Raw genomic sequence first — 23528 nt, 5'->3', positions numbered from 1 at the left:
ATTCAAAATGTTTACACTTGGAATTCTAGATTTAAAGGATTGCTTTCAGTTATTGCCCATTTGCCATGTAATGTGTGTCTTGTTTTTAAGAATATGACTTTTACCAGTTAATATATTTTATATCCAACGGATAAGCAGACAGGTATAGAAGTACTGCAAGATCAGTGCTATTTTTGGCAGTATTTGGTTTGCTTTCTCTTCTACTTCTTACTTCCCTCCTCTCTCCACAGCCTCATTTATTTCTCTGGCAAACAGAAGAATGCACTCAGTCACACTTCTCAGCAGCTCTGCAGCCTGTGGAGCGTGTGGGCAGTCTCTGTATGCAGCATCCTGGAAAATGTGCGTTCTCTTGAAGTGATCTGCTGAAAAGCACGTACTTGTACAGTTGTTCCAGCCTCCCTTGTTGCATTGCTCTCAAAGGCTGAAATGCCTGGTCTCTAATACTCCCTGGGGTCTCAATTTCATCTGCCAAAGAAACGCTACCTGCTGCAGTTAGCCACTGAACCCCGAAGAGCAAGGAGACTGAAGATGGCCCTGTCTGCTTTTTATGCAGTTTGGGGCTTGTTGCTAGAAGTGGCAATAGCATTTGGCCCGGTACCGAGGATCACTTGGGAACACAAAGGTAAGAACAGAAATTTAAGTATTGTAATATGGGACATTGCCGCATCCTCAGGGTTTCTGTGGGTTTTGATACTCACTGAGGCTTTAGGTTCTTTCAGCCAATTTGCTGTGAATTTGGTCAGGTATTGCTACTTGGCTCATCTTATGAAATGCTTAAGACCAGAGTATGCAAAAATCATTCAGGCATTGGTTAAGTGATTTGGGTTCCTTCAAGCAGCTTTGAAAGCAGAGGAGAAATTCCAAATTTGGCTTTCTCGGCTGAAGGATGTTGCAACTGAAACTTGTTTCAAGAGAAAACCCAGTAGGTGTATTTTATTTTAATCAAATTACTTTTACCTGGAGTCTGAATACGTTAGCAAAATGCACCTCTCCAGCTAATAATCTATTTTGACGCTGAGCCATCCTGAGCATTAAATAAATCAACAGGCAAATGAAAAATAAGGATTTGGCCCTCTTCCAACAGCATTTTATGGTGTCTAGAGATGAGAGTCTTTCACAGAACAATGCTTTTCTTGCATTTGAATCTGCAATTTGAAATTGCAGCACGTATTCCTAATCTCCCAATACAACAGTCAGGAGTCTGCAAACAAAAGTGCAAAAAGAAGTAATAGAAATCAGAGGATCCTTTAGCTTTTGGTTTAATAACTTAGTCTGGGTCTGAAGAGAACTTTAGAGCCATGTCTATAGAGTAGTTTTTTTGTGAATATAAGCTTTTTTTTCCCCCTATATTCTGCTGCTACCCCCCATTACCCATGTGGCATGGATGTTTTAAGAGATTTTGTCTTTGGGTCCTTTAACATTAGTAAGCAGCAGTGAATTACTTACCCAAATGTGCAGTAACTGAACAAACCCAAACAAATACACTGTCTCCATAATGAAGCAATCTTAAGTAGGGATGTTAAATTCTGAGCAGACATTCTGTAGGAAAAGATAAATGGAGATTAAGAATGTTGTAGGAATAAGCAGATTATGAGATGAGTGTAGAAGTGTTTTTCCTGATTATTGGTATAGCAATTAGTGAGCTGCTGATACAGGCTTTCAGGAAGGGCAGCCTAGACAAGGCTTGTAGTTCCTGCTCAGACTCCTTGATGCTTCTATCTTGTAGTGGAAATTTGGCAAGTTACAATTTAATGGTATGGTAAGGTACTGCCCACTCACATCCAAATTAGTCAAAATAAATGGAATTTATTATTCCTGCTGTTTCTCTCTCTGTCTGCTACAGATTGTTGCATTTAAATGCTGGAAACCTACTTTGAATAGGAGAGGGAGTTTAGTTCAGTGGAGTTGTATGAACCAGTTCATCCATTTTGGGAAAATTTTCCTGCCAAGTAAAAGATTGCAAAATTACATGCTTGAGAATCTAGTTTAAAACTAGTGTTTATGGAGTGTTGTAGTTGAAAATGTGTAATTACAGATGAGAGAATTGGAAGTAATAGTATATTGTTTTAATCTGTATCGTAAAAAGCCATGTTTAATTAATCTTGTGTCTTCATGTACAAAAGCTTTCAGTCATTTTTACATTATACATTCAGAAAAAATACTCTTGTTTTAGTTTTTGTCATTTTTCTTCAAGCTAATCTGGTCCATTCTACACACTTCCTCATTCCACTGCCTGCTCCCTTGTATCTCCCTCTTCTTCTTATCTTATTTATATTCTTCCTGATTTTTTCCCTCATGCTGTTATTTTGTATGTTGTGTATATCATCTCTGGTTTTCACTTCATAGTCAGCTGCAAATTGTTTGTTACTTGCTTTTGTGTCTTTCTTCTGTTATGTCAATATGCTGAAAAGTTGTCTTCAGGTGCAGGATATTCTGTAAGATTTGTTCAGGGTAATTGCAAGGGATGTGCTGACTGGCCTGATTTTCCACAGTAGTTTGGTATATGGAAAGGAAAAGGTGAGGAACAATCTGACAATGGATGTGGAAAATAGAAGTTTAGAAAAAGCAAGTAGAAAAAAAGATTGAAGGAATAAGTGAGTTACACGGATCACCACAAGAGGAAGTAATTTGAAAATCACATTTGAAATTCAATCAGAAAGTCGGGACAAGTGATTTTTATATTGGTGGAAGCTTCTGTTTCTGCTGAATCGAGCTTCTAAGGGGTCCCTTGTCTTTTACACAGGTTGTCTGAACTAACCTTTGTTGTTTTCAAGTTTTCCAACAGCTGTTAGACAACTTAGAAAAAAATTACTTATGAGCTTGAACCCTAAGTGATTGTGTATCTTCATGAGGTGCTATTTTTTTTTTCAACAGAGGTCCAGCTAATACATTTTAATGAATCAAAAGTGTCAAACTATTCAACCTTGCTGTTAAGTGAAGACAAAAACGTTCTCTATGTAGGAGCCAGGGAAGTGATCTTTGCCTTAAATGCAGTGAATATTGCTGAGAAGCAGCACGAGGTATGCCTTTTGATACGTTATTCTCCATGTAAAAAATTTACTCCAAATTTGACTTAATTTCCTGATATCAGTAGCATTTCATTTTAGTAAAAAATACCTAAGAAGGTACCTAAAAGAGAAATTACTCTGTATGGTCTACTCCAGTACTATTTCTGGAAGATTTTACAGAGTAAAAGAGAATGAGAAAGGAGAAGCTGGATATGTAAACAAGTAATTAGAGATCTCTTTGGGTGTTTTCTTCTTGGGGGCAGAATGCTGGATGAGAGGGACTGTGGGTATCATCTGTAGTGGTAGTTCTTCCACGTTTTCCTAATATCAGGAGTGGGCCATTTTCTGTTAGTCTGAGTCAATAAGTAATCTGAAACGGAGGCAAAGCTGGGGCTTGCTCAGAGCAGGCTGCAGATGTGCTGCAAAGGAAGGCACTGTCCTTTCAGTCTCATCTTCTATTTTGTGTCTAGGTGTGTCTGCACAGCAAGTGGTGCTGCAGACAGGTCTGATCAGCTTGCTCAGAGAAATACTTTAAATATGTTTGTGCTGGTTTCTCAAAGTAGATTAGCCCAGACAGAAGTCTGCTAATGTTATACTGCTTCCAGGTTCTTCCCAGGCTCCTGCTTTTCATCCCATCAGCCACACCAGCTGACGTGTAGATGTGCAGAGTGAACTACCACCCAGGGTGCTTTAGAAGATGCTTATATGATTTCTAATGTTCATGGGTGGTGGTAATGGGCATTTCTACCAGCATATGAAACATAGTTGTAAAGTTCTACTCAGTATAGTGTAAATTACTCCAGTAAATTTTCTTTGATTCCTTTCCCCAATTGTTTTTTATTCAAGTGTTAATGAAATTGAGAAGTACTTCAGATTGAAAAAATACTTAAGCCAGTTGCATTTCCCTAATGCTTGTGGTAATGAAAAGTTCATTAGTCATTTGTGTGGAATCATCATTATGAACGCAGAAGATGGTTGTTTAGTTCTGCTTAAGGCACATGGATTTGAAAATGTCACCTTCCTGAGAAAAAAATGTTTTCAAACCTTTGAATGCTACTTGCAAAATATCTTGCATTTGCTCTAGATAGGATTGCCTTTTCTTGTGTGTGTTACTGCAAGATTTTTAGACCTTGCATTGAATTATAGTATTTCAAATTTCAATGTGCTTTTTTGTTGCACGTTTTTTCACTTAGTTACACTGGAAGGTCACAGAAGATAAAAGGACTAAATGTGCAGTCAAGGGCAAATCAGAACAGGTATGTACTTTTATTGAATTTTGAGAAAGATCTTGTGCATTTTACTTAAAGAGGAGTGACATTAAAAGAAGAAAGTCTCCAACTGTTTGAAATTAAAATTCCAAAACCATCACCTAATTTCTTTTTCATTAACTTGAGCATTAGAAGCTGCAGCATGCTCAGTCTTTTTTTTCTTAGCTCATTATTTTTGTTGTTGAATGTTATTTGAATGTTTGAAAATCTGAACACACTCTGACGTGTGCTTAATGTTAATGGTTTTCCATTAGGATGATAAACCAATATTGCTTTCACTGAAGTAATTGATAGCAACTGTTGTGTTTTGTTATTGTAATGATTCATTCACAGCATTTGATTTTAACAGAGTGAATGATTAATTTTGTGTGCTTTGCTTTGAGGCATAGGGGTTTTTTAATAGGCCAGTGTATTTTTTCTCTAACTCTGTATATGTGTATCGATGAGTGTGCCCCTTGTGTGACTCAGAGAGCTCAGACAGCACCCGTGCAGCCAGACCTCCTGTAAGCTTGGGCAGGGTCCCCTGGTGCTTCTGGGAGCCACCACTCCTCATGGCTGCTAGGGCACAGGCTGGCCTGCTCCTCTTGTCCCTCTGGGGAGAGTGTTTACTTGAGGTAGTTGACTGTATGTGTCTGTACCTTTCCATTTGTGTAAGACCACTTCATTTAATGATGCAGTAAAGCAAGGGTTTGCTAGGCAAGACTGATCAGGCCTTTAACACAGGTTTGAAAGTAGAAGTCCTGTGCATGCAAAAAGCAGATCTACTCTGCACTTGGATCCTTGAATGTGCAGTCTCTTCAGTTTGCACTGTTAAAAACCCCAAATGCTGCATCCAGGGCTGATAGTTACCCTGCATTCATGTGGTTCATCAGGATGGGAGTGGGCTGTCTCCATTTGACTAGCTGCTTCTTTCCCTTGACTGACCACTGATGATCATCAGTGCATTATTTGAACATGAGGTGTGACAGATATTTAAGGTGTTGGTTGTCCATGCATACCTCTGCAGGACAGGATCAGAGAATATTATTTTTGGTCAGTTGGGATTGCTGCTAATAATACTGATAATCAGCCATGATGAATATGTGATATAAGTTTCCCTTGTATGTTAGCCTGTGTTTAGCAGACTTGTGTGGGAGTCTCCGCAAGTCCTCTCAAAAATTTGTGGTGGGGTATATTAGACCCCATTAATATGTACTTTGATTGACCTCGGAATTTTTCTTATCTCTTACTCCCAGTTTAGCAACTCATTGCTAAACTTCTTGTAAAGTATTATTAAAGTATTATGAGTAAACTCATAGTTATTGCCAGTCACACTTTTTCCTCACTTTACTTCTAACCTACTAGTCACATTTATGTTGTAGCTATGGTGTTCTGCACAGTGCAATAGTTTCCAAAGGGTCAATGTATTAACTGCTGCTTCTATTTCTTACATGTAAATGGGCAGTTCTGTCCCCAACCCATCAGCAGTGTGCTTTATAATGCCAGCAGAAAGCATTCATGCAGCTGTTCAAGGGCCTTGTCTGGCAGAAAACTGGTTTTACACTCTTCCCCCTTGCTTTTTTCCTCCCATACAGTCTCAGAAATACCTAATTTGTCTCGTAAGAAGGAACAGTAATGCCAGTGCTTAAACTTGCCTAAGAAATTCACAGAACAGCAGTTCATTGGAGGGATCTGGCAGTGTATCAGCAAGAATTAAGGAGTCTTACTGATACTGGTTTTCTCCCTCTAAGTGGTTGTTTAGAGTTGTTTTACTTGATTATTATTTTGAGTTTTCACTGTATCCTTTATTAAGGATTTTGGTCAAACTCCTTGTTCTGTTTCAGAGCTTAAAAATGTTATGGAGCTTCCTTGGACAGTATCAAGGACTGGAAAAAAAACAAAAATTATGGCTATAAGCGATAAAGCTTTGTAGCTAATTTAAAGGTATTAGAGGTTTTGCACTTAACAAACAACCTGGGCTGTCATTGTTTCATATAGATGTACGAGGGATGATAAGGTCTAAAACTCAATTCATGTTTAGCTAGTTGTTCCCATGGACTGGAGGTGTGTTTGGGGCTTGTCCTTCCATAAAACCGCTTGGGATGGGCCCTGCTGAGCATGCTGTCCTGCTAGGACACTGAGGCAGCTGCACACTGCTGGCTGTAGGAAACGAGCTGCAGCAGGATTGATCAGAGCTCCTGGAGGCTGCAGGGAGATGGTGTCCCAATGTCACACGTGTTTCCCGGGCTTGCCAGTGTGATGTGGCATAAGTAGTGGCAGTGGACAATGTTGTTTGTTTATGTTGGAATGTAGAAGCTATGGTTTATCAGACTAATCCTTTCCTCATCCTCTGTTACAGACAGAATGTCGTAATTACGTGCGCGTCTTGCAACAGCTGAATGATACTTTCCTCTACGTGTGCGGAACTAATGCATTTCAGCCAACGTGTGATTACCTGGTAAGATATGTTCACATGCTTTGATGCAAAAACAGCTGTAACTTAAGGGCAGCTCAGGTAAACAATGAGTTACTCTCCTTTCCCAAAACAGTTGCATCTTCCCTCCTGGCTGTAAGGTTTATGAGCATTTGTGGCACTGTCCCATCATAATGGCAGAGTATACTGCTCCTTGTTCAGAGCACATTTGCAGATTTGCACAGATCGCCAACTGCAGATTTACTTTTTCTTGGCTTTTATACTTCTTCATGTATTGTGTGTTAGCATGAAACCAGCTACTAAAACTGAAATTACATTGTTTGAAACTTGCACTCATAACTGAATCTCCCTGAAATTTCTCAGATTCCTGTCTCTGCTTGTCTCTGCTCCTGGCTGTGCCAAAGATGTGTAGTGCTGAACCCTTCAGAGTGAAGTCTTGGCACAGAATTAAAACTCCTTTTTCTTGCCACCGACTCTTGTATAATTTTCCTTACTGCAGCTCTTAGCAAATTGAAAACTGAGAAATCTTGTAATTCTTTGTGCCTTTAGCTTCCAGTGCTTTCATTACGTAGTATAGCTGATTACTTCTCCAGTTAATGTGACAACATTTCATCTTTCTGATCCTCATTCTCTTGGTTGGTAAGGGATTTATAAAGTAGCAGCCAAAGTACTCTGTTGTTAGTTGGATTATGCTCTATCTCACAAATTTAGCATCATCTCAAAAATTGCTTAATCCACCTCAGAAGGCCTTCTTGATTTCTAAGACAATTGAATAATTGACAGTTCATTCTGTGTATCAGTTAACATCTCTGCCTTTCTTGCTTTTTTGGGTGTTCTTTCTTGCGGTCTGTCTGCATTTAGCTTTTCATCTTTTGCTCTTTTGTGCTTCTACCCTGATAAATTATAGGATCACATTTTTTCTCTGTCTTTGGGACTCCAGATTTTCTGAAAACACATATACCTTCTATAATTTTATACAAAATGCCTTTGATCCTGGAAGCTGATGATGCAGCCCATTATTTAGTGTTTAGTTTTTAGCCAACTTTGCACAGGTTGAGTAGCTGGAAGGAAAAAGTGCTAATAGTTGTTTTGTGGTTTTCAACAGAATTTAATTTCATTTGAACTTGGAGGTAAAAATGAGGATGGTAAGGGCAGATGTCCATTTGATCCTGCTCAAAGCTACACATCCGTTATGGTTGGTAAGTTCAGACTTCGCATTCCTCGTTCTTATGTTTAAAAATGTTCTATTTTTTCCACTGTCACCCTCCAGTCTGTCATAATCAAAATGTTGGTTTGCATGCATATTTTGTCTGTATTGTGTATCCATATATTTGTTAAAATAGTTGCATAGTCAATAGTAATCATGCTTCTTAAATGGAGAACTTCAAACTAGTTTCTTTTGGAAGTAATTTCTAAAATGCCAATTTTCAAACTGTATTTCTAGATGTTAAACATATGTAGTCTGGATAGTGTAAATGTGCTTAGACTGCCCTTGTACTATCAATTACTGTAATTTCAGTAAATATAAAAAGCAGTGTTGTTAGCTGTCCCAAAGACGGTGGGGGAAGCGAGAATAGGGAAGCGAGATACTTACTGCAAGTATACTTACTGCATGGAAACACACCACCCAATCTTAATTTGGGGAAGCCAAAATTTTACCTGCGTGTCTCAAGATCATAAAAGAGAAGCTTAACATCATATGAAACAGGAAATGAGAAAAAAATAAAACAGTCCCTGCATTGTGCCTAAATCTGTGCAAATCGAGTTTGAGTAATGGTGGCATAGAAAGAGAAGAAAATAATGCCAGACTTCTGGTGCATTGAAGTAAATTTGCATGTTTTAAGATAAACTGTAGATTTTCATGTTAAATGTTAAAACGGCACAAAACTGACGTTACTTTTGTCAGTTCTCATGTTAGAGCAACAATAGTAATAATAAACCCAAGTGTGGAAGTGTTAGCTTGCGAATGATTGACAGAAATGTAAACATAAAAGACATGTCCAGGGCAATTCAGAGGAAATCTGTGTTTACCTTTTCTTGTGGGAAGTTAAAACTTACATAGATTCACTAAGTATTTATGTACCCTTCTTGGTATCCAGTCCATAAGTTCTAATACATCTGATTTTGTGTTGAAGATGAGGAGCTTTATTCTGGGACTTCCTACAATTTTTTGGGAAGTGAACCTATTATTTCACGGCACTCTCATCAGAGCCCTCTGAGAACAGAGTATGCAATACCCTGGCTTAATGGTAAGTGAGCATGAAAGCTGGCCCCTTTTTCTTCACCATCACACGTACAGGGTTTGAGCTTGGGTGTCATACCTGGGTATGGAGCAATTGTCTGATATCTCAAAAAGATGGATTTTGTTATACTGGCATACTCTGTGAGTGTGTGCCCTCATGCATGCCATAAAGAGATTGTATTTTGAAATTTCAGGATTTTCATCAGCATTGATGATGAAAACAGCTTCAGAATATTCATGTTTCATCTTGACATTAATGGTTTATTTCTTGTCTGCTAGTTCATCCTTGCAGTAATGCAGCATAATTATGAAATGGCAAGGAATGGAATGGTTTTGGTCGTGAATTGGTTCTTAAATTGAGCTGATCAGGGTTATTGACACTTTAAGTTTGTGAATTTCAGAATTCACTGAATTTCGTGAATTCCCAGAGGTTTGAGGATTTGTGCCGTAAAGACCAATATCACGACCATTGTCCGAAAAGTACAGGATTCTGAGTTTGTAATACATGTTATAATGGAACTGTCATTTTAGTGCTTTAGCATACAGCTGAAATGGAGGAGAGGCAGGCAAGGGAGATTTACCTCTCCGGGCCCATTAGAAAACCACATTTGAGTGTGGACTGGGTGAGCCGTCAGATCATAGAAATCTCTCGGATATCATAGTGCTTTCAAGTTTTGTGGGGTTCTCTTTGGTTTTTTTCCTGTTTCTGGTCAGTGTTTTGTGGTTTGGGGTTTTTTAAGAAATCCTGTTCATATTATGAGCAGCCAACTGTGTAAGTAGGTCAGCAAGCGGAGAGGAGGTAAATGCAGTGTGGAGTTGGGGTGAAAGACAGCGTCTGAGGGTCTTTGAGGGAGTCAAGTTAGTAGTCACATATATAATGGAAAATTCTTCTGTTTGTGTCTGTAGAGCCCAACTTTGTTTTTGCTGATGTGATAAGAGCAGATCCAAACAGCACAGATGGAGAAGATGACAAGATATACTTCTTTTTCACTGAGGTGTCTGTGGAGTATGAATTTGTTGGAAAATTGATGATTCCAAGAATAGCTAGAGTGTGCAAGGTGGGAGATGGTTCAGTTTACTTTTACTGTATCTCATAGAATCTTGTGTGTGCGTGTTAAAAAACATTGATTTCTCTGGACTTACTGCCAGGTAAATGGAGGTGGTTGAGTTTAGTAAACCATAATGAATAAGCAGTTCCAGTCAGTTAGTCGGAACTGAGAAGGCCTAATGGTTGCTTTGTAAATAAATACTTGATTTAATTTTGCACAGTTGTAAAATTTCTGTATATCTGGGGGTTCTGCTTTTTTTGTCTGGGAGGAAACAAAACAACCATGACAAAATCCAGCAGCAGAAAGAGTGTTGCTCCAGTTTTCATTGTTTATTTTTTTTAAAAGTACAGCTCCCTGTGAAGGAGTGACTTTTGTTGGAGCTGAGCAGACAGGATGTATTCAAGGGACTTTGAATTAGCTGTATACAAGCAAAACTGTAGCTGTGTCCACAGCAAAACAGCTCTTGACTGTGGTGTAGCAGATGGGACTTCTGTGAAGCTGCTACAGCTGCCAGAGCCTGAAGGGAAATGGTCACCAGCAGCCTGATTCTGTCACACTCACTGTGCTTAAACCCCAGTGTGTTAAGCTGATTCAAACACATCCTCAGGAGTGCTGGTTGAAAGTCTTGCCTGATAGATGTTTTTTCAGCAGAAAATGTTTATTTAACAAAAACTTTTTCAGTGGAATGTATCAATTTCCTTTTTTTTCCAGCAGGAAGTTTATCTGTCTGTTTCATTTTTATGAGGTTGAAAGTTTTATTTTGACTTTACTGTTTTTGTATTTAAAAAGGGAAGTCAAAATATCAATAACAAGTTAGTGCCCTTGAGATTTCCATTAAACAAGGAGCTGGAGGCAGGTTTAGATGGGGCTTACTATTATGGCACTCTGCCCACTGACAGCTCGTGCACACTTTAAAAGGGGAGTATGGTGGAATATGAGAGCTTCATCTATTACATTATTATATATTTCAGACTGTTGTTTGAAATAGAAATCAGTGGCAGGTTGCAAATCTAATAAGCATTTATACTTAATTGTTTTAATAAAAATTCTGTGGATTTCCTTTAATACATTGCATACACCATTGGGTAATGAATGGAAATATTAAAAGGAAATATTAATATTGTTTCAATATGCTCTTTTATAAGAGAAGTAGCAGAGCTACAGCTCAATTATCAAATATTTTGAAATACATTTCTAGTCAATATATCTTAAGCCTTGGTATCTGCAAAGCCTTAGCAAAGGTAGTAACTGCTAGAAGGGTTAAACCATTGCTGGATTTCTTCTAATGAAATTATCAGTGTCAGGCAAGTCTTAAGGCATACTGCAATGTTAGAATTTAAATCAGTTAGAATCAGTTTTGGTGTCACAGAACAAATGCAGCAACACACATTTCTCTAAAAGGACAGTATAATACTTCCATACTTGTTTTACTTTTTTCCTAATGATACATTGCCCATCTCAGTTTTTCCAAGTGATGCTGAAGTATGATTCTTCATTAACTCTCATCTTCCCTGTATGTGTGACAGAAACAATTCTGCATTATTTTTGTTAAACTGATTTTCCTGTGGCTTTCATACTGTTGTGTTTGTGACTGTGTTAGCATTTATTGATGTTGCTGTAGATGAAAGAATATAAAACACCAGGGCTTAGTAATTGCATGCTATATAGCAGTGCTTCTGAAATGCAAAAATGCTGCTAGTTCTCCTCACAAACACTTTTTTCTTTTTTTTTTTTTTTTAAATGCCATAAGAGGGACCAAGGAGGATTAAGGACCTTGCAGAAAAAATGGACTTCATTTCTCAAGGCCAGACTGATTTGTACCATCCCTGATAAGAATTTAATTTTCAATGTTATCAATGATGTTTTTATTCTCAAATCTCCGACTTTGAAGGAACCAGTGATATACGGAGTCTTCACCCCACAACTGTAAGTGTGGTACAGCCTTTTCCTGGATAAATACCTTTAATCTCAATTGGTTGCTAGAAGAAAATGATAATTACTCATATGTTTTGTTGGGTTTTATTTTTTTTTTTTTCCTTAATATCTTCCTGAATTCATAGGAATAATGTGGGACTGTCAGCAGTGTGTGCATACAATCTGTCTACTGTAGAAGAGGTTTTCTCAAAAGGAAAATACATGCAGAGTGCTACAGTGGAACAGTCTCATACAAAGTGGGTGCGATACAATGGGGAAATTCCCAATCCTCGACCTGGTGCGGTAAGTTTCTCTAGTCTTGGATCTGATGACTTCCTTAATGCTCTGGAGGAAGCAGACTAGGGAATACTGGTAACCTACTAATGATTCATTTGTTCACCTTCACGTGGTTACTTCTTGTAAAAACTTGCTAGAAAAGCATTCAAGTGATATGTTCTGAACTTTTTATCTGGGAATCAAAGTCTTTGGGTTTTGAGTTTTTTTAATTTCAAAGTTATTTGCTGAGTTTGTAATTCTTTATTTTGTTAATAACTTTATCATTGTGAGATAGAACTCAGTTTACACTAGCAACATTATACACTTTTTTGTTCAGATGAAAAGGAGTATAGCAAGTGTTGCATTGTCTCAGTAGAATCAGCGTGTCTTTCTGATGTAGTGCACTGCTCTGCAAACTCAAAACTGTCCTAGTACTTGGTCTCTTTCAGACTTTTTTTTACTTCCTTATGTTCCTTATAGTCATACTACTTCTAGTACTGAAAGAGGTGATGGTTAAAAGTATTGAGGATGCGTGAGACCAGAGAAGGAATTTTTTTCCTAAGAAGGTATTTTGGACCCAAACAAAAATGTAGTCCAAAGCTCAGGGGTTAGTACATCCCTGAAGCCGAAGTGCTATAAGACCTGAGGACCTTCCTGGGTACAATGAGTAGAGTGTACAGGTGTGGTTACTGGCCAGAATAATGTGGAGAAGAAAATGCAGGCAACTGCTCTTAATTGTCTTCATTTTGTACAAATATATGACACAATTTGATTGTCTTTTTTCTTTTTCACCCTCTCCCTGTCCCCACTTCTAGTGTATAAACAATGAAGCCAGAGCATCAAACTACATGAGTTCTCTGAATTTACCAGACAAAACATTGCAGTTTGTTAAAGATCATCCTCTAATGGATGACTCAGTGACCCCAATGGGAGACAGACCTCGGCTAGTAAAGCGAGATGTGAAGTATACACAGATTGTAGTTGACAGAGTCAGAGCACTCAATGGCACCATCTATGATGTTATGTTCATTGGTACAGGTGAGTTCTGCAAAACACCTGGTTTTGGTGATGCATTGATTCTTTAGTTTTCTTAGAGAAACTCCTGAGGTTTCTATATTTCCATTGCTTTTGCACCAGCTGGTGTAAAAAAAATGTAAAGAGCCACGGTAAATGTACAGTCTTAGCTGATTTGAAAAAGTATTTCAGAAAATGAACTGCAAAGCTTCAGTGAGTTCAGCAAAACCACACTACAATCCCCAGCTAGTCATTCTGTGTACCAAAACGTTATTTCTTGCTCAGAGGTCCTGATGATGGCAAGTTCAATGGTTACCTTTGACATGGAGTTGTTCTGCTGAACAGCAAGGAGATTATTAAGACAATTTTTAGCAATTGTGAAGGCTTTTTTCCTGCCTTTTTATTTAAAGGATCTTACTTAAGCATATTCCTCTGTTGTTTCAGATCGAGGAGCCCTGCACAAAGCTATCAGCTATGAAAATGGAATGCATATTATTGAAGAAACACAGCTTTTTCCAAATTTTGAACCAGTCCAAACTCTCTTGCTCTCATCCAAAACAGTAAGTGGTACAAGCATCACAGCATTCATCTCCTTTTGTTCTTCCACAAAACTTTCTCTATACCACTTTGTGACAAGAGATTGTTGCTGTGTGTGGAGCAGAGGCTGCATTTGTAACTCACCATGCTGCAGCAATCACATACTGCCTGCTGCATTTCGGTATGTTTGGTAGGTGGAAGACTTCTGAAGGTATTTAGACCTTCACGGGGAATGGCTGTGGGAGCACAGGTATGCAGGTCTTCACTTGGTTTCCATGTGCAGAAGCAGGGAACTGTAAAGTGTTTCAAGAAACCAATTTCAGGTTTAGCGTGATGTAAAACACCTGACCCCTTGTGGCCACTGCAGATTAGTGAGGAAAAATCCCGGGATTGAGGTTAGCCAGAGGAGTGGTGTGTGGTTCTGGGGAAATAGACCTAAGAAGAGAGAACAGTCTTCTAGCACAGGGTCTCATAACTGTGTAGTTGATTGATTTCTGCAGACCCAGATCTCACAGGCTTCTGCATGCTGCTTGTGTTGTAAGGGCAGCCACTGCAGTTGCTGCAGCTGTGGGTGAAGACCTCTGGTGAGGTTTTGTCTGCCCAGTGGGGCACCAGCTGCAGCTCCAGCTGGGTGGTATGAGAGCTGCTGCACGCTCCAAACCTGGCAGCTTTCCTGCACTGTTTATCAGTAGCTTAATTTAATCCTAGAGTGCTTTTGTGACAGTAGGAGGATGGTCACTGTAGTTTGTGTATGACTTAGGCTTCTGCCCCTAGTAATTCAGACCTTCACATCTGTGAATATATCTGTGTATGCCTGAAGTCACTTGTAGCATCAGTGAGATTTTCTGGGTTTCATAAAGAATGAGTGCCTGTTTTGAAGTACCTAGTAGTAATACCAGCATTCAGTAGCTACCCTAGAGATCAATAAGTGTTCTGCAGCTTAGGGACTTAGGAATACTTTGAAACAGCTTTTGTTTTTGTGTGATATTTAATAAAATTTTGCATGTCAACATGATCAGCTCAGAGCTTTTTGCTGTAATTTTTACAAGCTCATCCTGCATGCTTATTTGTCCTTTCATGTTTATAATAGAAGGAGAGGACAGAATATGTTTTTGCTAGACAAACAAAAATCGGGATGAAGAACGTCTGTGCTTAGTTTTCCGTAAACATGTCTGTATTATTTTTGTCTGATTCATCACACTGACAACTCACTTACTTATCTGTGCAGATGTGTATTATGTGTGTGTATACATATACATACATATATGTATATATATATACACATATATGTATATATGTATATATACATACACACAAAGTGTTTGTTTAATCAGCAAAATAAGTTTCAAATTACTTGCTTTGACAGGAAGTTTTGGAATTTGCCCTTTCATAGACGATAATGATAGATAGCTCTTCTAATATATATGCAAATAGCCATTCCTCTAATTGTGGGATCATTCCTACACTGGCTTGATTGTGATTTGCGTATTTCAGGAGAATGCAAGGAAAGAGATGGGCATTAAGCCTGATGCCAAATACACATCATGTAGCAATTTAAGCACACACTTGGAAGGCTGCTGTAGGAATAATGGCATTGAATTTATTCACTCCAGGTCCAGTTGCCACATACTTGCTGAAATAATGCTGCCCAGTACATTCCCATAAAACCAGAGGTCCTTTTCAGTGATGGGGGAGCAGGAGGTTGGGTTGTCTGCCAGAGTCCTGGTAACTGTATAGTCACAATACCACCCAAGCAGGGATTCCTGCTGCTTCCCAGCCTGAAAACACAAGTTTCTGCCTCCACAGTCGGTGGCTACTGAAGTCCACGAAGAGCTGGCATTGTGTTACGTGTCGTGACATCCCACAGTAGTGGACTTCCCGCAGAAGGGTAGTAATTGCCCTGATGAGGGGCTTTAGACCTCTCTGGAGTTAGAGTCCTTTCTGAGCTCATTTTTAAGTGGTCTCTAGGTTCTTCCCCATAGTGTGGTGTGTGGTGGACAGTCAGAAGAGCCTACAATAGATCATCTTAACTCCTGCTTGATTGGAAGCTGTGTCTGGATGTTTTATTCAAATGGTTTGCTCTGCTCACTGCATGTCCTCTGAACTCCTGGATGTGTGAGCCAGGACACTATGACCCATACACAGTGCTGCACTGTTGCAGTGTTTTCCAGCAGAGCACTAGAAGGATGAGCAGTGCTTGGTGCAATGTGGAGACCTTTGAGCAGAATGGGAAGCTTTTCCTAAGAAGTTGTAAGTCTCCAACACTGTAGACTTCCTTCTATGAGTACTGCAGCACAGTCCAACACTAATCTGTGTTAAATTTCAGGATGGAAGAGTGCATTTGAATGTTTGACTGTCATTCAAACTGTAACTTCCAGCAGTGCCAGCAGATTCCTTTTTGATTGTGTTTTATCTTAGATTTTTCCAGTGTCAAGAGTTCCCCTGAAAGCTGTTTGCACACTTTATATATGCGAGAAGGATTCAAACTAATTTGTGCTGGGTCTTGCAGCTTCCTCTAGAGACTTCCTGATGATCATTGCATTAAAGAGACTGACCTGTTCAGCGTTCTTGTGGCAGAACCTCCTTACATCCTTAGCTGAAAGAGCAGAGCATCACTGAACCCCAAAACCTAAATGCAGTCTTTAGATGCTCTGTCAGTTCTTTTCTTAAGTGTGTTTGTGATGTCAAGACCAAATGTGTGCACCTGAACATGAGATTTTTGAGGAATGTTTCTGTGCTTTAAATCTTTCCTTGGATGTCTGCTCGTCACTTTGTGACTGTACTCATACTGCTGGAGTCACTGCAGACATGACAGAGTACATTTCTGTGCACCGAGAGCTGTACAGTTGTACAGGAAAAGCCATTCCATGCTTGGATCCAGCTGGCTTGCCTGACAGCTGCAGCAGGGTGCTGATAAACCTGCTCAGTATTCTGCTCAGGATGAAGCCAGCCCGCTGCTGAGGTGGGGTGTGCCATTCAGCTTTCTATGCAGAGCCTCTCAAAAGGAGTAGTGAGACAGTCATGGTGGATTTGGGCTGCAGCACGGGCCCCTTTCTTGAGGCTTTGCTTGATAATGTGTAAAGTCACACCATACCTTTAGCCATCATTTTCCCTGAGTTCTAAAGCAGATGAGTGAAATACTCAGGCAGCTGCCTGCCTTTTATAATAAAAGGTGAGTGTGGTCTTTTCCTCCTGTGCTCAGAGTGAGACTACTTTGGGATCCCCAGCAGCAATGGCTCAACAGCCATTGTGATTATTTCCCCCTTCTTCTAGGGTGTCTTGCTAGTGCTGTTCCCTTTGAATACTACAGTGTTCTTCCTTAAGAAGGATTTGACTCTCATAAGGATGGTGCTGATGTGGCTGCAGAGACAGGCTGGCTAAAGAGCTGAAGGCAGTAGGGCTGCTTTGGGTTTAACAGGAGCAGCCCTACTGCCCGTTCAGTCGTGAGTGTGCCACCTGCAGCCTTGTTGTCAGCACAGCCTTGCCTTGCCTCATAGAAGGATTACTGCATTCATATTTCTGGAAAAATTGATAAAGTTTAGTTAGACATGGTTACTTTCCACATACCTGTTCCATAGTCTTTTGTTGTCTTTTTACACTTTCAGCATTGCTGTAGTATTTCCAAGATAACTTTCTAGAAATAAGAGTTGATCAAATGCTTACTTTCCTGAGGCACCACTTTTTACAAAAAAGGCTGTATGTATGCAGCTCTTTAATAACATTTAAATTGTTCCATGAATTGGGTGGTTTGGGTTTGAGAAAGTGATTGCCTGTGATGGTTTTTTTTGTTGTTTTGCTTTGTTTTCTTTAGGGCAGAAGATACCTCTTTGCTGGTTCAAATTCTGGTGTGGTGCAGTCTCCAGTGGCATTCTGTGACAAGTATACCACTTGTGTTGACTGTGTTTTAGCAAGGGATCCTTACTGTGCTTGGAAACCTCTTGAAGCTTCCTGCATTGATATTTTTAAAGAAGGTGAAATGGAAAGGTAATAGTATCCTTTAAATACCTTACAGTTACAATCAATATTGTCCCTTCCTGATGACTGGAATTTTAAAAACTGAGTATTTTTTTTATTTTAAAAATTGACTTTTTCCTATCCATTTATGTCTGCTAGTGCTGCTTACATGACTTATTAGTACAAAGGGATGGGCAGATTTTAGGAAACAAAATATTTGAAATTGTAATGGTTGGATTTCCTTTTACAGGAACTGGATTCAAAACATAGGTGGAGATGCATCTTCTTGTTCTGGTGAGTTAGTCTTTGAAGAGCTCCTTCATATGTCTAGGTGGAGTGGTGAAAGAATTCTATTTAGTTCAGCTTTGCTTTTGTGATTATCTAGACATTCATTTACATTTTAATAGGTATGGGATTCTGCTTTGAATATTTGAGCATCTGTACAACCTGCATGTTGTCTTAAAAACTGTCTGTGTTTGTATGCATTTCAGTGTGCAGTGCACAACGCCCTGAAATGAATGGGGGCACCTCAACAGTGACTTGTGAATGAAAGCAATACCAGAAGTACTTCTATTGCAGAGGCCTCTGTCTCTTTGATGCAGCATTTGACATTCTACTGTGAGCTTTGACAAGTGCTTGGTTATTGCTGCTAGATCAGATTAAATTATTCTGTAAAAAAAAGCTGGTTTTATGGTGAGAGGGGAGGGGGAACTCAGAACATGATGTAGAGCAGCTGAAGTACCTTCCATAGTGCTTTAAAACAAGTAACCACAGGTCCTTTCTTTATCTAGTGTGCTGCTGCCACCAGATCAATGAGATCATAAAGTGTAGAGTCGAGTTACAGGAGATTTTAGTTCCAGTAAAAAAAGCTCTTAAGAGTTTGATGTACTCACTTTTTATTTCTAATCCAAGCCAAGCATGGACCGCCATGAGAGCTTTGCTTGTTATTTTTCTGTTAACTTATGGGGTGCCATAAATTGTGGGCATGCCATAAGTGCAAATATCCTTTTTTTCAGAAGAGAGTTCCAAGTTCAGTTTCCTCCTGGATACTTTGTAGCTGCTGCTTTACATAAAATGCACTAATTGGCTATAAAGTGAGACCAAGTACAGTATCTTTCCTGATCAGTGACTTGTCAGGTGCACACTCGGCTGTGGATCAGTCAGGTCTCACCTTTATCTAGAAGTGGAGGCCATCTTAGAGTTGAGGTGTCCTATCTCTTAGTTTGTCTTGATGTTCCACGTGCAGCTTGGTGTTCCACTGAGATTCTTGCATGCTGTCCACCTGGTCTTGTGAGGTGAATGCCATAAGTCTTCATGCTTCCAGTTAGACTGTAACACAGTCTGGTGAAGCTGTACAGATTAGAGCAAACTGGAATCATTGCTGATACTCTGCACGTTTATTTTGATGTTCCAGATAAAGTAAGAGAGAATCCCCTACAGCATACATTCAAGCATGGGAGCACAGCAGAACTCAAGTGTTCTCAAAAGTCCAATCTGGCACAGGTAGTTTGGAAGTTCAAAGATGATGTGCTGAGAGTGGAGAGTCCCAAGTACCGTCTGCTGGAGAAGGCACTGCTCATCTTCAATTTATCAGAAGGAGACAGTGGTGTTTACCAGTGTTTGTCAGAAGAAAAAGTGAAAAATAAGAAGTTTTCTCAGGTGCTGGCTAAGCATGTTTTGGAACTGAAAAAAATGCAGCATACCACGGTGGGCCCCACCACAGCAGCCGCACCAACAGAAGGTAATAGTGATGTGCCAAAAGTATCGGCTGTGTCAACCGAGGGGTCCACTGCTCACATCTCGACCACTCACACGGTACCAGTAACAACAGCAAGGATATTAACTAAGCCCATTGGCCCTGTCCTAACGAGTGTAGCCTCCAACACAGAGCTCTTCAATTCAATTCCTGACGCAGTCCCTGAAAAGACAATGTTCCTCAAGTCAAATGATAACTTCCTGTTGATGTTCCTCTTCCTCTTCTTTTTCATTCTCTTTTTGTGCCTGCTCTCCTACAATTGTTACAAAGGGTACTTGCCAGGGCAGTGCTTGAAATTTCGCTCTGTGATGCTGCTCGGTAAGAAGAAAACAAAGTCAGATTTTTCTGACTGCGAGCAAAGCGTGAAAGAGACGCTGGTGGAGCAGGGCAGTGTCAGCCACCAGAGCGGGGAGCAGCCCAAGCCTGCGCACGACACCGGCTACGAGACGGAGCCCGACTGCGGGAACAGCCAGCTGCAGGCTGGGGATTCGCAGGCGTCCCGTGAGGCCAAGGACAAGCCCTTCGACGTCAAGTGCGAGCTCAAGTACGCCGACTCAGACGTGGAGGGGGACTGAAGGAGCCCCCCGTCCCTCTCAGTGGCGGAAGTGAGCTGTGGTCCTGCGGCTGGCTATTTGAGCACGGAGAGCCTGGGTGTGACAGCTAAGCCATAGCAGGGGTTACATGCTTAAAGCTGTACAGCAAGCCAATTTTCGTTTGGATCTCAACAGATTAGAGAAGTGGTGTACTTGTCTGGAGACCATAGCATCTTGTGTTGTACTGTGTTTTTTTTCTGTTTTTTTTCAAATGGCCAGTTTCAGATCACCACTTGTTTGTTCCCAGTTTTTCCCCCCACTGAGCACTTTGCTCTAGTGAAGCTACTTGCTTGTTCTTTGGCCATATTCTTCGATAGAGTAAAAGTAACTTTATAATTCAGTTGGCTTTAAAAAGTACTTCAGTCTTCACATATATTTAGTTGCCATTAAAAAAAGATCTAGTTTCATTTTAATTCCAAATTGGAAATTGAGTTTAGTTTATCAGATTGGTAAATTATAGACTTTTGTCCAGATTGGGACATTTTTTTTTTTTTCTTTGCTTCTAGTGATTGTTTTTAGTTTTATGCTTTGTGTTTTGGCACGCTAGATCTCTTTAGTTGGTTAAAGTTAATTATTTTAACTGCTCTATAAGTATCTTAGATTTTAAGGTATAATGGGGATAGCATTGCCTTGATTTGTGTAAGACTCAGGGATAATCTTGTTTAAAGGCTCTTTTCTTTGCTGCTTTCTAGAAATGTAGGTACGACAATATCAGTACAAAACATGGAGTAAGTGGGGAATGGGGAAGGAGGAAACAAATGCTTTTTTTTTTAAAATTTTTTTTTTTCCTCCCCCCCACCAGCCAGCCAGCTGGACATAGTCACATTTTATTTTCTATACAAAACTGGATTTTTATTTTTTTTTTCTTTAGTTTATAGAACAGTACAGGCAAGCAACTGTCAGTTAGCAGTGACACGGAAAGAGATTTCTTGCATTATGGAAGCAAAACAGGAATCAAGAAGAATTAACTCCCAACAATTCAGCTGGTGACTCACTGGAATGGACTGTTAGGACACAGCCTGATGAGAAAACTTTGCTGATTTTTTTCTTCTTTTCAGATTCAGAAATAACTCAGCTTCTTTTTGTGACAAATACTTGCAGCGTCACCCTTTCTGGATGATACCTTCACTCTCCTATGCAACTGGAGACTGAAACTGGAGCTGCTTAAACAATCAGTCCTTTGAACTCTTTTATGTGAATCATGCCTGCTAACATTGAAAGTGTGCATTTGTTCTCAGCCTGGTTCACAGCAGCACTGTTTGTCTGTAAAAGCATTTTATGTGTGCAGTACAGTCCTGAAGAATTGTTCCTTTCACTGCTTCTTTCTGTAAATATTGCTAGAAGTAGAATACATTTTAACAGTAAACAGCAGTATGCCTGGGCTGCTTCTCTGTGTTCAACTTTCATGCAAACATAATTTAGACCATCTTAGTGTAAACAGTTTATATTTTATAAGATTCAGTTTGGTTTTATTTTTCTATTTTTAATTATGTACATATAACAGAATAAATATTAAAATAAATTGTATTACATCTTGGCTTTTCTGAAACGTGACACAATGACAGTGCTTTCCATTTGGCAAGGCACTAATGTTCCTTGTGATTTTCTGTGGGGGGAATGTAAAAACTTTTTAATTAATTTGAAGCAGCCTCTCAGCTTCAATTGAAAGGGTTATAACCCAGGCGGGGAGATGGGAAGGATGGGAGGAAAACAGTGTGGGTGAAGGAGAAAAGTGCTCTCCTCTAGGGGTCTAGGGACACTTTGTCTTACTACCTTTCTGAAATTCATTTGTCTTTTTGTAGTATTTCTTCATTGTGTGATGTATTTCTTGCAACTTCTTTCCTTAGTACCCTTTTACTTTCTTTTCTGTCCTCTTCTGTCACACAGCCTCATCTCCTATACCTTTCCCTCCTACTGGTACCTCCTTTTTGTCCTGTGTGGGAAGTGATTCACCTCCTTCACCCACCAGTACCCAGCCTGATGTTTGGTCTAGCAAAGACCCCATAAAGGTCATGTTGTTGCCACCTTTCCTAAGTGACCAGGCACAGCATGTTAGTGTCCGGGAACCCTTCCACCTCTTCTGCCAAGCCACAGGTAAGCTGGAGGACCCCTGTATAAGCCAGCACGTTCTGCATTAAAGGTTTAGCTGTGTCACCATGTACTGTATACATTTTATTTTTGTGATGTTTGCGGGGGGGAAAAACGAGCACGGAGAAACAGTATCGGGATGCCAGCATGCTCTTAGCAAGAATAAGTCACTGCAAGTCCTGTACTGTATGGTGGAGGTTTTGATTCAGCAACCCGCTTCAGTGTGTTAGTAGTTGATTTTATTAGGCTCACTTGCATGCTGAGGGAATTAAATGAATCAGGATTGCATATGATGTTTAGCAGGTTGATACTTTCATTGCCAGTGTGTGCGCAGTTTAAAAAATACACTTTTATTGGATTTGAACTTAGCCTATTTTCTGGACCAGGTCAGTCAATCCTTTTTCCATCTTACTTCAAATGCTGAAGTACATACAGTAATAACAGCTTCCATTTTTAACAGATACATTTTCTGATGTGTACAGGAGGAAAAAGCTATTTTTTCTATAGCAATTCAGCATTTTTTTCCAGTTTTTGTTTGGATTGTTACCAAGTACAATTTGTAATTGCTGGTTTAAACTAAGAATGATTTAATGGATTGAAACAGATCTTCATATGTAACCTTATTCTTTAAAAGAACAAGTTGTATAGACTGAATAATTTTTAAAAGTAGTATTGTTCAATATTGGCATCCCTGTTGGTGTTTTGTGGAATCAGATCAAAATGCATGTCTTTATTAGCACAGATCTTAACAAAGGCACTCTTCTTGTTTCCATGGCTAAAAGGAGCAGCAGAGAGATGAAGGTTCTCTCATAGAATAGAATAATTTAGACTTGGATGCACTTTTCAGTGGTAATTTGTTCACTTTTGCAATAGGCAATTCAGAAACTTGGCTGTCCACCATGAAAAAAAAAAGTTACAATAGCACAAAAGATTTTAACAGTTTGATAGTTGTACTACAGACCTAGACTTTATTTTAGAATTACTTCTTTTTCATCCAGCAGTGCCCATCTTAATATGATGCTGATGCTGCTCTTAAAAATTGTCAGTAATTGTATTTGCTTTGATAGTGAACTTAAGGAAGGCACAGTGTCCCTAAAGTCAGTGTGGCACTCCATTCCTCAGGAGGTGTAGGGGTGAATAGTGGGAGAAACTCTCACAACCTCCTGACATCCAAGGGATGCAGTAATGGCAACAATGGGGCTAAGGTGACCCAGCTATGGAAGCACTTCCAATGCCTCTCAAAGCTGGGAAGGACTGGTATTTGTATTATGGGAAGAGTTTTTGCTCCCTTTGGGAAGCAAGGCTGTTGGCTGACACCTCACACTCTTCTCTTACCCGGAATTACGATTTCAGTCTCTTGATGAATTGATAATAAATGAACAAACCAGCAAATGCAAACCAGCACACTGAACTGGT

At 39.6% G+C, this 23528-nt stretch overlaps 1 protein-coding gene across 9 annotated transcripts in view; it reads left to right on the top strand.

The window, feature by feature from the left end:
• SEMA4D (semaphorin 4D) overlaps positions 1-23528 on the top strand; it is a 97809-nt gene that overhangs the window by 61322 nt on the left and 12959 nt on the right. For 3 of the 9 annotated variants that reach the window (XM_015652757.3, XM_015652756.3, XM_015652759.3), the window contains exons 3-16: positions 231-622; positions 2875-3020; positions 4202-4264; positions 6615-6713; positions 7795-7888; positions 8825-8938; positions 9838-9989; positions 11731-11906; positions 12041-12197; positions 12986-13208; positions 13629-13744; positions 17533-17705; positions 17926-17969; positions 19090-20006. In XM_015652757.3, coding sequence (XP_015508243.1) covers positions 529-622; positions 2875-3020; positions 4202-4264; positions 6615-6713; positions 7795-7888; positions 8825-8938; positions 9838-9989; positions 11731-11906; positions 12041-12197; positions 12986-13208; positions 13629-13744; positions 17533-17705; positions 17926-17969; positions 19090-20006 — 2568 coding nt within the window. In that variant the 5' untranslated portion in view covers positions 231-528. Of the gene's footprint in view, positions 1-230; positions 623-2874; positions 3021-4201; positions 4265-6614; positions 6714-7794; positions 7889-8824; positions 8939-9837; positions 9990-11730; positions 11907-12040; positions 12198-12985; positions 13209-13628; positions 13745-17532; positions 17706-17925; positions 17970-18166; positions 21570-21911; positions 22119-23528 lie in introns of those variants that run through there. The other 6 variants (XM_015652760.3, XM_015652762.2, XR_001525402.1 and 3 more) reach the window with 5 other exon arrangements.

This window comes from Parus major, chromosome Z, assembly GCF_001522545.3.
Source record: "Parus major isolate Abel chromosome Z, Parus_major1.1, whole genome shotgun sequence".
Taxonomy (NCBI): domain Eukaryota; kingdom Metazoa; phylum Chordata; class Aves; order Passeriformes; family Paridae; genus Parus; species Parus major.
Note: the sequence above shows the minus strand (reverse complement) of the source record. Positions and strands in the feature narration are given on the sequence as shown.